Raw genomic sequence first — 16,368 nt, 5'->3', positions numbered from 1 at the left:
ACACAGTACCAAATAACCTTAACAGCTAAATACAGCAGCAAGTGGCCATCATTGATCATCCAAGCAGCATGCTCAAGGAGGACAACGCGCTGTAGCCCGTTGCAGTGACATCTTATGGCTGTTTTGTTTGAAATTGTGCTTCTATACTCCATTGAATGAAACTACAAAATTTCATTTAAGATTGGCCATTGATACCGCTTATATTGACTTCTGAAATTTAGGAGATATGAGCAAATGTTGCATAACAAATAAGCATTATAAGGGTGCGCATCAATATATTCACAACAACTTCAACACAAGAAGTAAATCTGCCCCGTGTTAAAACATGACACAAGCAGGCTATAGACACGGTGCATGTCATGATCCACATTCCCACAGATCAAATCTCAACATATTTCAATAGAAAACACCATTGCTCAAATGAGCACATAGTATATGGATGATTAACTACCATCAAATTCAGATTGGATGATCATTAAAGATGATATTTGCAAGTAACGATTAGCATGTCATGCTAGCCCACGGTGGCACGGTGGCTCAGGTGCTTGCACTGCCGCCTCACAGCAAGAAGGTCATGGGTTCGATTCCCGCATGGAGCGCTGTTGGCTCTGGGGGGCAGGTCCTCCCCAGACCTTCAGTGCTCAGGTGGGCTATCTCCCGGGCCTTTCTGTGTGGAGTTTGCATGTTCTCCCCGTGTTCACAAGGGGTTTCCTCCAATAAGAACCCCAACAGGAAAAACATGCAAAAACAGAACATTGTCCGTCCGTGACCGAGACGGACGGTTCACTTGGTCCCCGGGCGCTGAGAAGCTGCCCACTGCTCCTGGAGGGTCTTGGAGGAAGGATGGTCCGGGATGGGTCAAATGCAGAGCGTACATTTCACAGCGACCTCAGGCCTGCGTGTGTTTGTGTGTGTGTGTGTCGCCTCCATAAAATACACGTGTGTGTTGCAGTGTGCCGCTTGTGGCAATAAAATAACTGACTGAAGTCAGCCTTGTTTGTTGTTTGTTTGTTTGTGTGCAGAATACTAGAGGCAATGAGATTCCTTTGAATAGACAATTTATTTGAAGTCCCAATTGAGTCACGTTCCAAAACTCAATAATTCCATAGTGATAAAATACAAATACATACACTTTGGAAGTTTATATCAGTAAAGTTACAAATGTACAAAACAAATGACAAAAATGAAAACAAAGAAGTGAGGTTTAATCAGATGTGATTATTTAAGTGTCTTGGAATAGCGCCGACTCACTGAACCTCTATAGAACTCAAATATTCGGTGTGAAGCTTTCTGACTCAAAGCTATTGCTTCTTGAAGCTAGGAGACAAGACAAAGAAAGTTACAATGTTAATGATACAATTCCTGCATAAATTTGGCAAAATGTATCAATCAGAAAAAAAAAAGAAAAAAAAACTAACAACTCAAGAAATGTACTCCATATAACTTAAAAAATGTTTTTGCAGCAGTCACAAATGGCAGATGTCAAATTACAGACTATAAACATTTAACATGTGATGCCAAGAAATTTGAGCAGAATTCTCAAGCATAAAATTGGTTTGGTTGGCTCCGTTAGATACACTGGTGCTTTCAGTGTTTTACAAATGAAGGTTGCGTTCACATACCTCTTGAATTGAGATAGATCCTTTAGTTGAGGACATCAGCACTCTCTTGTCAGTGCTATCAATCGCAAATGTCATCAGAGCTCGGCTCTCCTAGAAAAAGTAAAAGCCCCTGTTAATGACCACGGACACTATAACAGAACTTATGTGACAAATTATATTTTGTGTATAACAAAACACTGGTCCAGAATGTAGTCAATATTACAAGATAACTCCCATACCTTTTCCTGCTGTAATGTAGGATCAGTAATAATCTGCCCATCTGTGTCGATGACGCAGGTTATACCACAAAACAGGCAGCTCATAGGAAGACCTGCATCCATTAGGGCCATGCAGGCTGCATTCAGGCAACAAGCCAGAAGCTAAGCTAGGAGTTAAAAAAACGATAACCGTAGAACAGGTGATGGAACACATAAGCGTTGACATAAAGGAATAAACCAAGTGCAGGCCTTCACATTTCCTTGACATGTGCATAATTATGGTCTGGAAAGGATACAGAGCCGTCGTCGTGAACCTCCTGCAGGATGAGGGTGAGCGAGGAGCGAGGGTGAAGGGTGGAGAGAAGAGCTGCCTCGCACGTCTCCCGCACACACTGCTCTCTAGCTCGTTCTCGGACGCCTGAAAGTTGGAGAGTTGCATCTGGCGATTCAATTGCATTAAGTGTGCACCACCTAGTGGTGCAAAGTAATACAGCATCATGGAGTCTTGATATCTGTGTTCTACTCTCAGCAGGAGCCCCAGGTACCACTCATCCTCTAAGAACTTCATCCATTTATTAGTATATGATCTCCAACATGTATCTAAAGCCAGCTTTGTTTATTCTCATGACTGTATGTTGTGTTGGCAGTATACATGTAAAACAAGGGAAATGACATTTTACTTTCTTTGATGATTGTTGTGGTACATTAAGGCACATTAAGGTGTAACTTTTTACTAGAATCTCATGCAGTCCTGCAGTACCAATGAATGATAAGACAATAATGTAGAAATGTCACTGAGTTACGGTGGTCGGTGGCCCTTTTAGCCCTTATGAGAAGGGGTGACAAATTAAAAACATAAAAAACATCAATATTGCATCCGTTATACCATGATAATAATATACTACTACTACATCTAACGCATCCATTGATTTTCTGTTTGACGATCTCTGGGAAGACCTTTCTGCATTTAACTGTTTTCACTGACTTTTCCAGGCCTGTATGTAATGCAATTAACCAAACTGATGACACCTACTACTTAAGTGAATTCAACACACCGATACTATGAAAACAAATTCATCATTTCCTTACCAGGTAAGCCTATTTTTGGCTGCATCACGACTTCCAGCGTTGCACGGTCATAGATCTCCTTGCTAACTTTAACCTCTGCTGGTCCGTAAACTCCAGCCAACACACTGGTATTCCCTGTGGTGAAAAAGTATAACACAAATGAATAGCGTATCATAGAATACTTCTAAACACTGAGGGAATACATTGATCACAGTGTGACCAAATGTGGCATGATTACGTTCAACTGTGAGTGTGTAGTGCTGGTGTCAATGACAAACACTGCCACCACCACGTGTTAGCCAGCGTTATCGGGGCGCTGGACAGACTACAGGTGGACTGGAGGTGGACTGGAGTCGTGCAGTCAGTGTGGCAACCAACGGTGCACCATCAATGGTCGGGAGAAAGGCAGATGTGGTTGCAAAGCTCAGAGAGAAGGTTCAGGCTGCTCACCCAAAGCAAGTGTTCTTCTGAATATTTCACTGTATTTTACAGCAAGAAGCATTTTGCAGCAAGAGCTTGAAAATGGACAGTCATTCGTGCTGTTATTCAAGCTGTGAATTTCAACAGAGCGAAAGGACTTAAATCATTGGCAATTTGAGGCCCTTTTATCACAACACGATATTACACGTGGTCTGCCCTGCCACACTGAGGTCCGCTGGTTGAGCAGAGGAGCAGTGCTTAAACATTTCTTCAAATTATGCACAGAGATTTCCCAATTCATGGAGTAGACAGGAAAGCCAGTGACAGAGTTGGATGAGCCAGACTGGCTTACAGATCTTGCCTTTTTAGTGGACATTACAGAACACTTGCACTTGCAAAAAACATAGTACTATAAAGTCACAGAGTACGATAAAAGCATGCATGCTTTCTAAATGAAACTGGCTCTGTGGGAGACGTGTGGGAGTCCACTTTCCCTGTCTAAAGTTTAAAAAAAGTTTAGTTTATGTTTTCAGTACATTTCAAAGTACATTGTTTTTGCATCAACCCAGAGAGTTGTTAAAGTACTTATATCAGCACTGCAATACGTGGTATGTTAAATAAACTTGCCAACACCTCAGTAAAACACGTTGATGGACACCCAGCTCTATAAGACATCATACAGCAAAAGTGTCCCTACAAATAGATACAGTTAAGCCTGCAGGACTCTCGTTAATATGAACAGACAAAGTTATGCTAACCAACCTGACAAGTTTGTGCTACACACTTAAGGACCTACACAAGAATCTGAGCACAAAACTGAGGACTTATTACACCCTTTCTGGGTGACGTGGGCGATGAACATGGACAGATCTCAAGCCATTTCTGAAATGAAAACGAGCCTATCAGGGTTGTTTTAACCCAAACATCATGATTACTGTTGGTTCCTGCAAAGGACAGCCACTGCAAACAAGCAGCACAAGCTTGTTTCAAGCACGTTTAAGCAAAGCTGAAAGTGCTTGAAGGCTCACATACAGTTAAAGCCTAAAGATAATTTTGACGCGATAATTTGTACGTACAAATAGCTTTTCAAATCGACTTGAGCATAATTTAGCCTAACTAGCATGAACGTTAGCTGACTTCACGCTGATGATGATGGCTAAGAAGTCTATCTCTCTCGACATCGCTCAACGTCCCGCTACCTTGAATGAATGATGCTGAGCCGTCAGGTCTTGAAAGAAGATTCTGCTCACACCCAAATTCTCTCGTCGCAGGACTAACTCCATGCACACTCAAATCCATCGTATAGAAAATGTTCGAGGGAAGCTCATTGAGTTACTCTGAAACTAGCGTGCAAGTAACCAACCATGCTTGCCATAGTAGGACTTCCGGCCACAAAGGATCCCGTTAAAACTCTTGTCAGACTAAAAGTCCACAGAGGGGACAAAATAATGGACCTTTACCGAACCGGACTCTCACAGCTCCATCCTCTGTTTTGTAGTTACTCGTGGTGGAAGGTGCTGTCTGCGATTCTAATCCAATATACTTTTTGTCAAGTTCAGCAAATTGCCACTCTGGCTATCTGTTCAATGTGTTCGCTCATCAAAACTCTGGTGTTTATACTGGCCATTCCCTAAATGGGAAACAAACATAGTGGCGTGGACTGAGCCAGGTGTAATCTCATTGGTTGTTGATCTTCGTTATCAATCAACTTTGACCACAGATCGAGGATAGCATCTTTGAGTTGTGGTCGAGTAATATACTGTAGCCTAATGACAAGCATGGCTTTCTTGTATTTAAAAAAAAAAATACTAGTTTCGAATTTCTGTTAACTTTAAACTAGCCAGAACCCACTGTGCAATCTATTTCAGTAACACCCCCTCCAGGATTTTGCAATCTTGTGATTTTGTAAACTCATGCAAATTCAACAAATTCCCGCAATTGTGGGTTGCAATTAAAACAAAACCGTGGTAATGAAATTTCTGCATTATTTGGCCGCAACAATCACAACAAACCTTTGCAAGATCCTGGAGGGACTGGTAAGGTAGAACACTAATGCTTGACATGGTGATAAGTCAAATATTATACTTACTTTTTATCATGCCTTTAAGTCTTTTTTTTTCATTGTTAACTTGTCTTTTATTTTTGTATCCCACTGCAGGACAAGGTGACCTCTACCCCTCTGTCAAAGCCAGAACTGCCAAATGTAATAACCCTTTCAATGACCCAAAGGTAATAACAATTGATGTGAAGAGACAATTATAGTCGCTTAGAAAGCTTTGAAATAGTTGTCCTCTCCTTACTATGCACAGCTATCTGACATGACGTTGTTTGAACAACTGCTAATACAAGTGGGAAAGCCAGCTTCTAGACTTTTAGACTGGTCAATTAGACCTGTTTCTCGACTTCCTTCTAGACTGGCCATTCAAACCCTTAAAAATTAAATAATGGTAATTGATTTGACCGATTTGATCATCATCTCGTTACAAAAAAAGAACATCATCAATCAATATCGTTTATTTCAAAGCATATGTCATGGAAGCCATTCCACTAACATTTCGAGATATTTATTTCTAAAAATGTCTCTATTTAGAATCCCATTAATTTCGCCCAGCGTAAGGAACGCTACCACTAGGGGGCGACTCAACTACCTATACCCTTGTAGCCTACCCTTGTGTCAGATCATTTGTAAGTACGCAGCCAGTGGACGGTAGCTTTGCGGCAGAAAGATGGCGACAGTCAGAGGTGTGAGGAGACTTTTTAGGATTGGATGCTATGCTACTCGGCAGAATCCGACGTCGACAGCACCCAGATTCCTTCAACAAAGGGAGTTCCGCGTAAATGTGAGTTTAATTTTGAAAGGTGTTACAAATATTGGAAAACGTGTTATCGTGGCATGCAGAATGCATTGGTTGTAAGCTGGCTAGGATAGCTGGTAAACGTTAGCAAGCTATCTAGTGAAATACAGCAGGTTCGCTATGCTAGCTGTTTACTCATGTCGGGGTTGACTGACCTCTGTGCTAAAAATTACACAAAACAAGGAATACATCTGATAACGGTGAATTAAAGTGACATAACTTAATATGTATAGGGATCGTGTTTATGCAGTTGGACCTGGTAGGCGTTAAAGTTGGAAGGGCATATCCTTGTGTGTGCAGTGGACAAAAGTATTATTAAAGTTAGCTTGTATATAAGCTTGATCAAAACACATTAACTTCGAATAGCCGTGTGTTTTGCACACAAATATGATCATCATAAATCCTGTCGCCAATTCCCTGTGACATGATTGGTCAAAGGCGGGGGCGTGAAACATTAGGAGTAAAATCATAACAGAGACTTTGTTCATGCTCAATGAAATATCATTGCAAACGACACGTCTTGATACTCCGAGGAAACTGAATCGCCTTCGTTTTTCATAGTTGTGTATATTGTGTGTGTTCTTGGACGCGTAAAGAAAACTGTAACAGATAGAACTCGCAAGATGGCTAAGTTAGCTAGCTAGTAGGCTAGCAACTAGGTCCTTACTAGTGTTGTACGGAAGAATTTGGCATTTCGCTTGTCATTAATTGGCCAACTGTCAAAGTATAACGATTAATGATGATCCCCTGATTTCGACTGTATGTAATTGGCCGCCGTTCAAAATACGTGTCTCATTTGCATAGTTCAGATCGCAGCATATAGAGATAGCGCATCCACTATGGGGGAACGTTACCCCCACCATCTCCCATAGACGCGCTATCAAAATTCACTACTGTCATGGGGTTTCCATGTTTCTGTGTGACTCAAGCAGTCATATAGTACAGAATATCTTCCCAGCAACATATCACATATGTGTCTAGTGGATCTCTTTCCTGCTCCTGAGCCCCTATTGCTCAGCATGTTTCCCACCTTTCTTTGACTAAACTGATCAGTGGTGTTCTTGATTAGTGGAGCACACCTGATGTAGCTTATCAAGAACATTTTAGTGACACCGTTTTCAATCTGGTGCACTTGGAGCAAGGAAAGATAGGAAATATGCAGAGCACTGCAACCCCCGGGACCTGGATTGAGAACCTCTGTAGTAAAGGAAACGTGTCAGTGTAAAAGTAGTAAAGTACAAGTTTCATATGTACTTACGAAAATGTTTTCAAAAATACCCAAAAGCTAATGCTCAATACAGAACTCTCAAAACGAACTATGCAGAAAGTTAATTCAATAATAGTATCAAAACAGTGTACTTTTGGCTAAGTCACTGTAGCATCCACCAGTTGAATGTGTACTCAAGTTTAATTATATGTTGCAAAAGAGACTTTTGGAACATAAAATGACTGGCATGTTATGTTGTCATGATACTGCCTGTTATTGTTCATCACAGCGACATTTCGTGCCTGTCACTACAGCCTGAAAAACTGAATTTGTAGTCATGACTGATTGCAGTCATAGATTTTAAAGATCTACAAGATCGCGAGGTTGGTGCTTTCACCATTTCTCCACTTCACTCTACAATAGTGAGATCCAGTAACCATCGGTTGATACCTGATTGCTTTTTTACTTGAAATTCCATAACAATTGTGGCCTTTACGGCTATCGGCAGTATCGTAATTACGAGCTCCGTGCCCAGGAAATCGCCTAAGAAAGTCATAATTATTAGTGGGAAACTTGTACATTTGTCTCACTCTCTCATTCACATACAAAAAAAAACAACCTTGGATAGATAACACATCTTCTTTCACACTCAGACACATTCAGTCTTCCATATTGATTAAGTAAGGGTTGTTGTGTATTCCTACCAGACTGTATTTATGCTATGGATGCTATGGAGCGCAAACCTCTGCAAGAGGTGTGGGAGGTCACATGCCAGTTAACCTGGCTATGAACTATCCTATCGATCTCTAGCTACGGGAAACCATCTTGCAAGTGTGTGGAATATGAACCCATGTTAACATGAAGCTGCACAGGCTATCTTTAGCTTAGGGAACCATTTTTGTGCGTGCAATTAACTTTTCCTATTATTATTGTATAAGTTAAATGGAGGAGACTGTAACATCAACTAGATAACTAGCTATCATTTCCTACAAATGAAACTCTTCCATTTAAACCGTTTAAGGTTATTAAAAAGTTTCCAGTGAGATAGTTAGCATAGCACCTTGATAACCACCATAGCAACCAGGAAACAAAGCGTTAGCTGTGTGTATAGCAAAGTTTCATTTCTCAAAATCAGCTCACCAATAAAAGGCAGTCTTGGGTTCAAAGTGATCACAACCACTCCCAGGTAATGTTAAATGGCTTTACAAAGACATTAAACAATCTTGAGAGAAATAATGGGACATCAATGCAAGCAAGGGCTTACACTGATATCAATGTAATGTTAGCCAATAAGGGATTTATTCATCCCTGCCCTTCTCAAACACGTTAATTTAATGGTTGCAATTCCCACTGCCAGAACATTATTATTCATGGTACTAGGTCGCCAAGGAATCAATTCACAAGTAGACTGTTGGTGTTTGCAAGGTTTTTGGTTTTTAATGTAGTTAGCTTGCTAGTTTTAGACCAAAACCCCTTCCTGCTGCTTTAATAACCAAGGTTAATGTTGCAGGGAGTTCACAGGCAGGAACCGTTTGACTCCTCAGTGGAAAAGCCTCAGTTTCCTGGAGCCTCTGCCGAATTTATTGAACAACTCGAATTCATCAAGCCCAATGTCATCGCAGGAATACCTGTGTACAGAGTGATGGACAGACAGGGGCAGATCATCAACCCCTCTGAGGACCCACAGGTTTGACAACATCTAGAGCTGGCACTCTTGTTCTTGTGTCCTACACGTCATGAAATATTCCTCAGATTGAAACATGCCGCACTATAAGGCACAATGGATTGGTTTTTCTTTTTGTTTTAAGTGAAAGGGTAAAGTAAATTAATGGACGATTAAACATTATGAACCATATCCCTGAATTTAGTCTACAGTTACCTCTTACTTCTTACTGAACTTTTGGTGCTTTCTTGACTGTTTGACTCATGACTTCAAATTTCAGCTGTCTAAAGAGGCCGTCTTGAATATGTATCAGAAGATGACATTACTGAACACCATGGATCGGATCCTGTATGAGTCTCAGAGACAAGTAAGGTTTTTTGCATTGGTTTCCAGTGAGGCTTGATGGTACTTCTTTTCACAGTAAAAAATAAGTCAATCAGATAACTTTACTTTTCCAGATGATGATGTTCAGTAGAACAAGCACATTTACTACCTTGGTTTCATGCTTAACTCGCTCATTCACATTTTGCTCATTCATATTCAGATTTCTATGCAATTCTAAGACTTCCAAGGGTTAATTTGTGCTGGAAAAAGCCAGATTTGGGTCTGACACCTACAGTATATTGACCCTTCTTCTTTATATATGAAAGAAATTGGCTATATGGCAAATATATAAAATGATTTGCGGAGTCTTTTTGTATATTTGGCAGGTAGACTAATTACAGCTTGACTGATCCAGCCTATACTCTGGCCACATATGGTGCATATTCAATGTAGCGTCACAACGGCAGCATGTCAAAAAGAATCAAATCGAACTTGCTCCAACATTTTACGTTGTAATTCGCAGTAGGGGAAGAAGTCTGAAGCAAAACCACCCAGGCTAGATACACTTAGTACAACTGCTAACATTACAACAAACAACCCAGTCTGATGCTAACTTTAACAGTTCACTTAGCTCACCAGAATATAGAGTGGGAGACAAATAAGCACCCAGATATGTAATGCTGGCTAATGAAAAGAGTAGGTTGTCTCTATAGTCTCTAGCCTTGAACCAATGTATTGCACATCACTCTCACTCTCACTCTCAAATGATGTTGGTAGCTCATGTTCTATCCACGTACTGAGAAGCGTAAATTACTCTTTTTTTTTTTTCTTGTAGGGTCGTATCTCATTCTACATGACAAACTATGGTGAGGAGGGAACGCATATTGGAAGTGCTGCAGCATTGGACCCCAGTGATCTTGTCTTTGGCCAGTATCGAGAAGCTGGTGAGAAGTTCATTATTTTTTCAAAATAACACTCTTCAGAGGAACAAAACTAACATGACTCAACCACAGACAATAGGCTAAGGCATTCTTTATCCCTCAGTTATTCAAAAATGTACCTTTACAATAATGCGGAGATTAATAAAAAAAAAAATTCCTATCCCTAAATTTGAAAGTGAACATAACTCATTTTATATGGATTGTGTCCCCTCATATTTACCAAACAAAACATTATGCCATTTTGAAATGTCTTGTCTAGCATGTTATGCACTTAACATAGTGTTAAAAAGAACTGTCCAAATGTACAGTTGTCTTTGAACTAAGAGGAAAATCTTATTTTGACTGATTTGAAACCGGGATTGTGTTTGTTCAGGTAAATCAGTTCATGATGGCGATGTAACACTAGACTGCACATAATGTTACAGCAGCTTCGCTGTTCAAACTGAAGTAAATGTTAAGTGAAAGCACATACATCATTTTGCTTTCTCCTTTTTTTGTAGGTGTGCTCATGTACCGTGGGTTCCCCCTGGACATGTTCATGGCACAGTGCTATGCTAATTGTGATGACCTCGGGAAGGGCAGACAGATGCCAGTCCACTATGGTAGCAAAGACCTGAACTTTGTCACCATCTCTTCTCCACTGGCAACTCAGATTCCTCAAGGTAAGCATCCCACTCTGTCAAACTCTTTGCACCTCTACTGTCACAGTAAACAACATCCCTTCACTGTCAACATGAAGAAAAGGGTTGGCTGCAACAACACATTTTGAATGTATAGAAAGTGTGTAAAGCGTAATATGTTAAACAGATAAAATTCTACAGTGTCAACAGTAAAAGAGTGGATGTAAGTGTGCGTGAGGAGACAAGTGGTAGTTTTATTGATGTGCTTCTCGATCCTAGCTGCTGGGGCAGCATATGCCTTTAAGAGGGAGAACACTAACCGCGCAGTCATTTGCTACTTCGGAGAGGGAGCAGCCAGCGAGGGTGATGCTCATGCTGGATTCAACTTCTCAGCCACCCTGGAGTGCCCGCTCATCTTTTTCTGTCGCAATAACGGTTATGCCATCTCTACGCCAACCAATGAGCAGTACAGGGGCGATGGCATCGGTGAGGTCCTCGTCTTCTGTTTTTTTTTTTCAGTTTGTAAGGCCATCACTTGGCCCCTTTGTTCTGAAGCATTAAACTGGATTGATCTTTTCGTTCTTCTTCCACACTTCCTAGCTGCACGAGGCCCTGGTTATGGGATGATGTCCATCCGTGTAGACGGCAATGATGTCTTTGCGGTTTACAATGCCACAAAGGAGGCTCGTCGCAGGGCTGTTGCTGAGAACCAACCCTTCCTCATAGAGGCTATGACGTACAGGTGCGCAATACTGTTTGTTTTTAGGATCGTTTCCACAACAATGGTGTTCTGTTACATTTGTAAATTACATTATCACCAGGGTTTCCACTAGGACACTAGTGCCCTGCAGTAGGGATGTTTGTTTTTGACTTGTATAACGTAAACAAACAAGTGACAATAGTAGAGGCGATAGGACAATATTTCCTGGTCCATTTATTGACACTCAACCCACCATAAAACATCATGTTGTTTCTTTGACAGGAAGGTGGTATAAGCATTCAGTAGACATTATACACAAATAATGGTTTAAAAGGTAACCGGAAGATTCCCTGTGCATTTGTTTCAAAATAAAGCAATTCATTCAGCAATGCCAAGAACAACACTTGAATGCAATGTTTCTTTTAATCCAGATTCAGTGTTTCTTTTAATCCAGATTCAGTGTTTCTTTTAATCCAGATTCAATGTTTCTTTTAATCCAGAATCAAAGTTTCTTTTAATCCAGATTCAATTAATTACTTTATAGATGTAGGATCTGATAAGCACATGCAGTTCATTCAGAAAGGATTTGGACCTTTTGTTTGTGCAGCCTTATGCTAAAATCTTTTTAATTCATTTTTTCCCAAATCATTCAACACTCAATTCCCCATAGTGACAAAGCGAAGAACAGGGTTTTAGATTTCTTGCAAATGTATTTAAAAGGAGAAACTGAAATATCACATGGACATAAGTATTCAGACCCTTTACACGGTACTTAGTTGAAGCACCTTTGGCAGCGATTACAACCTTGGGTCTTCTTGGGTATGACGCATCACGCTTTGCACACCTGGATTTGGGGGTTTTCTGCCATTCTTGCCGTTCATAAAATCCTATTTTTGGCTTTGTCATTATGGGGTATTGAGTGTAGATTGATCCGGGGAAAAACTGAAATATAAAGTATTTTAGCATATAACTGCAAAATAACAAAATGTGAAAAAAGTTAAAGGGTCTGAATACTTTCTGAATGCACTGTAGATGATTTTGATGAAGAGATGCAGGAAGTAAGTTCAGGGAAGTAAGAAGTTGTGAAGGATTGTCTGACTAGAGGGTTACATGTTTAACAGTATGAAAATACCACTCCTCTGTGTGAAAATGTAACTTTCTTTCATCATTATCTTTCTGCATCCCTTCCTCTTTTCTCCTTTCAGGATTGGTCACCATAGCACCAGTGATGACAGTTCGGCATACCGCTCCGTGGATGAGGTAAACTACTGGGACAAGCAAGACCACCCCATCTCCCGTCTGCGTCACTACATGAATGCGCACAGCTGGTGGAGTGAGGAAGATGAGCGAGCCTGGAGGAAAAAGTCCCGCAAGATGGTCATGGAGGCGTTTGAGAAGGCAGAGAGGCGGCTAAAGCCCAAGGTAGATCTGCTCTTCTCAGACGTGTATCAAGAAATGACTCCCAACTTGGAGAAGCAGAAGGACGCCATGTGGAAGCATGTGCAGCAGTATAAAGAGCATTACCCAGTTGATCTTTTTGAAAAATAAAATAGTTGGACATAGTATGTTATAGACTGGTGTGCTGGTTGAAATATTATAGTGATTATGTATGAGTGTGTGTGTGTGTGTGTGTGTGTGTGTGTGTACCAGATGGTCCAGAATGAGATGGTGTTCACATTTTCCACTAGGGGCCTCAACTACACTGTATTTTGGTGCCTTGAAATGCATTGCAGCTTTTAAAATCTGGAATGACTTATCACGAATAGAGTAAACTTGATTGTAGCCTCCCATTTGTGTTGTCCTTGTGTACCTGTCTCTTTGTTTTACATTCTACACAGCAAGCAGCCACAGGTGGAAAGGACATGTTGGCATAAGTTAAACCATTTTGAATTTGTCAAAAAAAAATGTGATTGTTACAGAACTGCTGTGGTGCAGTTATTTATCCTGTTTTTTCTTTGGGTGTTAGTGAGGTGTGTCTGAAACACAACACCAAAGCCTCGTTAGATATTTTTGCACAGCTGTAGACAGTAACAGCTTTGTATCTCTATAACAGAATTTCACATAGTGTCTCACCTATCCTGGTGATTTCTCCATTCTTCAACCAGTCTGACCAGTTGCTCAAGTAATACACTGAGGTTATTTTTGAATGGAATGATTTCCTGCTAAATTCTTCAGACACTTCCTTAAGCTTTCAACTATCTGAGCTGAAACAAAATCATTCTTGCCCAAGAAACTCAGTTGGATTAACGTTTTCCTAATGGGAAGTTTTGACATGCAGGTTACATAGCAATGTCCTTGTCAAGTGCTAGTGCAATCAGCACTAAAAGCAGTTTTTGTAATGTTGCTGTGTGGCCTTTCTAATGTTTTCCTCCTAGTAGTCATTCCCTTTTCTATTATCTGTCATTTTAACTCGAACAAAATAACTAGCTATTGGCAAGGAACATCTGGGATCTTTTTTTTTTTTTAATGCTTCTACAAATAAATTACATTCAAAGTGAATTTTGTTTGTGAGACTTATATTCATTATCTTCATAAGGACATATGAATATTTACCTGCTGAATTCTTACGGCAAAAACATTGCCACCAAATCATTAACTTATAGCACAGAAATTGTGTAGACACAAAATATGTAACACTTCCACTGCACTGTATCCGCTTTGTTAGACAAAAAGGCTCTTCAAACCTCCTCTTTTAGAGGAACTTTTAGGTTTTTTGTTAAAAGTTTACATGTCTCAAAATCGGTTATTGGAGACTAATATTCACACAAATATCCTGTTTTGTCAGGGGACTCCTTGAGGGTCATTGAATAATTTTAAGGGTTCTTCAGATAACTGCCTCATGGTTTTCTATAACTAGATCCAAAAAAGTTCTAAGCACAGTTGCAAAGACAATTCAGTCCAATTATTCATACATTACTTTAGAAGGTAGGTTTGTCTATTCGTTGTTGTAAAAACCTGTTCTTTCATCATCATCTTTTTTTTTTTGTAAAACATTCTGCGGTCTAGAGGAGTGGAACTCTGTGTATGCCTGTGTATTTCAAGCAAAGCAAGCAAAACCCAAAACTCCTTAGACTACCGTCAAGTTTAAATTAAATATAATCACATCATATTTATATATTTTGCCAAGTGCAGAGCTTTTTTCATCTGTTTTCTTGTCTAGAGTTCTATGTTAACTATATTCATACATTTCTGAGTAGGCCAACAGTTTATGATCCCCTAACTGAAGTTTGAGTATGTTCTACCTGGGCCACTAGAGAGCAGCAAACACTTGTTTTATGATTACCAAACAAACTGAGTATAGATACATGAAACGCTCACAAGACCGAGAGAAAAATGGATGAAATTAAAGTTCTGTAAGTTGGTTTCAGGCAATTGCATTCAGCATTCAAATTTAATACAATTTGATTTATATAGCTCTTAAACAATTCCACATAAAAAAGCTATATAGCCTACATCAGGGGTTTTCAACCAGGGGTCCGTGGCCAGCGTGGTCCGCGACGGCATTGCAGGGGGTCCGCGACATGAGCCTATGTTGATCAGTTCACCATTGACTTTTTTTATTTTTATAAATATACCTGGGCCCGTCGACATATTTATGTCTGAATAGCCAAGTCGCATTGCCCAAAATACTGAATACATATTTAGCGAAGAAATTACACTGACAAGTATTATAGGCAGAATATGTGTGCGGGGGGAGGGGGCGTGGCGGCGGTGGCAGCGTTACAAACATGAAAAAGAAGGGTACGGGACTTGTAATGTTTATGAGTTATAACATTGTCACATCAGTGACGTATGGCATGACCCCCTACAGGCATGCGCAGGTTGGGTGTTCATGCAGAGCAGAGCCCGCGAGTCCGTGAACAGTACAGATGTATAATTGCCTCCTTCATATCAGTAAACAATCTTTCTTTAACACCCGGTCTGATTATTAACTCACACAACGAGAATATCACATTGGCGACGAGGATAAAACCGAAGAAGACGACTGCACTAAAAAAAAAAAAAAAAAAAGGAAGGAAGAAAAGAATACGTGAAGGACGGTTAACGGTTAACGCGACGACACGTGAGGACAAGTGTCAGCTAGCTAGACTTGCAAGCTAACCTAGCCTAAGGTACTGGAGTGGCTAATAGAACATTCTAGAAAGAAAAAAATGGCACTCATAAACACAGTCACACTTCCAGCCTTTGATGTCGAGAGCGAACCAAGTTCCGTGGGACCACGCTGGACTAAATGGCTGCAAAGGTTTGATAATTACATTACTGCAATGAACATTAACGGAGATGCTAGACAGAAAGCATTGCTACTGCACTTAGCAGGCGAGCGTGTTCATGACATCTATGACACGTTAGCTGCGAACCAGGACAAGTTTTCAGACGCTAAGCGGAAGCTAAGCACTTACTTTGAACCTAAAAAGAACGTGCAGTATCAAATATACATGTTCAGAAAGGCAGTACAGCAGCCAAATGAAAATTTAGACACATATTGCACCGGACTACGCATCCTAGCAAAGAACTGTTTTCCGACATCAACAGAGAAATTAAGGCACAGTTGATACAGTGTTGCAGTTCAACCAGACTGTGCAGGAGAGCGCTAAGGGAGCCAGGAACCAGCCTAAATGACCTGTTAGAGTACGGGAGAGCGCTGGAACTTTCCGAGCAGCAAGCAGCAGGCATGGAAGAGAGTGCTGTGTCAGTGAACGCAGTGCACGACGGTGAATGCCCCGCGAAAGGAAAGGACTGCAAAGCATGCG

General features: G+C 40.6%; 2 protein-coding genes across 2 annotated transcripts; one reads left to right on the top strand and one right to left on the bottom strand.

Moving 5' to 3' along the window:
• Positions 1 to 1,041: 1,041 nt before the first annotated feature.
• exosc5 (exosome component 5) lies at positions 1,042 to 4,734 on the bottom strand. Its single transcript, XM_012824047.3, has 6 exons — positions 4,507 to 4,734; positions 2,909 to 3,022; positions 2,116 to 2,237; positions 1,841 to 1,981; positions 1,623 to 1,712; positions 1,042 to 1,317 (listed from the first exon to the last, which is right to left on the bottom strand). Exons 1-6 carry the CDS (start codon positions 4,604 to 4,606, stop codon positions 1,219 to 1,221), a joined length of 666 nt encoding a protein of 221 aa, XP_012679501.1. The 5' UTR covers positions 4,607 to 4,734; the 3' UTR covers positions 1,042 to 1,218.
• A 1,241-nt stretch (positions 4,735 to 5,975) lies between these two features.
• On the top strand, positions 5,976 to 13,404 carry bckdha (branched chain keto acid dehydrogenase E1 subunit alpha). The gene is made up of 8 exons (XM_012824090.3): positions 5,976 to 6,147; positions 8,880 to 9,056; positions 9,313 to 9,399; positions 10,192 to 10,300; positions 10,798 to 10,959; positions 11,197 to 11,403; positions 11,518 to 11,659; positions 12,823 to 13,404. Exons 1-8 carry the CDS (start codon positions 6,034 to 6,036, stop codon positions 13,163 to 13,165), a joined length of 1,341 nt encoding a protein of 446 aa, XP_012679544.1. The 5' UTR covers positions 5,976 to 6,033; the 3' UTR covers positions 13,166 to 13,404.
• The last annotated feature ends 2,964 nt before the right edge of the window (positions 13,405 to 16,368 follow it).

The sequence above is a fragment of the Clupea harengus genome, chromosome 9 (genome assembly GCF_900700415.2).
Source record: "Clupea harengus chromosome 9, Ch_v2.0.2, whole genome shotgun sequence".
In the NCBI taxonomy this organism is placed as follows: Eukaryota; Metazoa; Chordata; class Actinopteri; order Clupeiformes; family Clupeidae; genus Clupea; species Clupea harengus.
Note: the sequence above shows the minus strand (reverse complement) of the source record. Positions and strands in the feature narration are given on the sequence as shown.

Excerpts from the sequence above, each read along its gene's own strand:
- exosc5 (XM_012824047.3), bottom strand. The coding sequence starts at position 4,606 with ATGGATTTGAGTGTGCATGGAGTTAGTCCTGCGACGAGAGAATTTGGG. Across the intron at positions 3,023-4,506 it reads CTCAGCATCATTCATTCAAG|GGAATACCAGTGTGTTGGCT; the intron begins GTAGCGGGACGT and ends TTTTCACCACAG. Across the intron at positions 1,982-2,115 it reads AGGTTCACGACGACGGCTCT|CTTCTGGCTTGTTGCCTGAA; the intron begins GTATCCTTTCCA and ends CTCCTAGCTTAG.
- bckdha (XM_012824090.3), top strand. The coding sequence starts at position 6,034 with ATGGCGACAGTCAGAGGTGTGAGGAGACTTTTTAGGATTGGATGCTAT. Across the intron at positions 9,057-9,312 it reads ACCCCTCTGAGGACCCACAG|CTGTCTAAAGAGGCCGTCTT; the intron begins GTTTGACAACAT and ends TTCAAATTTCAG. Across the intron at positions 11,660-12,822 it reads ATAGAGGCTATGACGTACAG|GATTGGTCACCATAGCACCA; the intron begins GTGCGCAATACT and ends TTCTCCTTTCAG.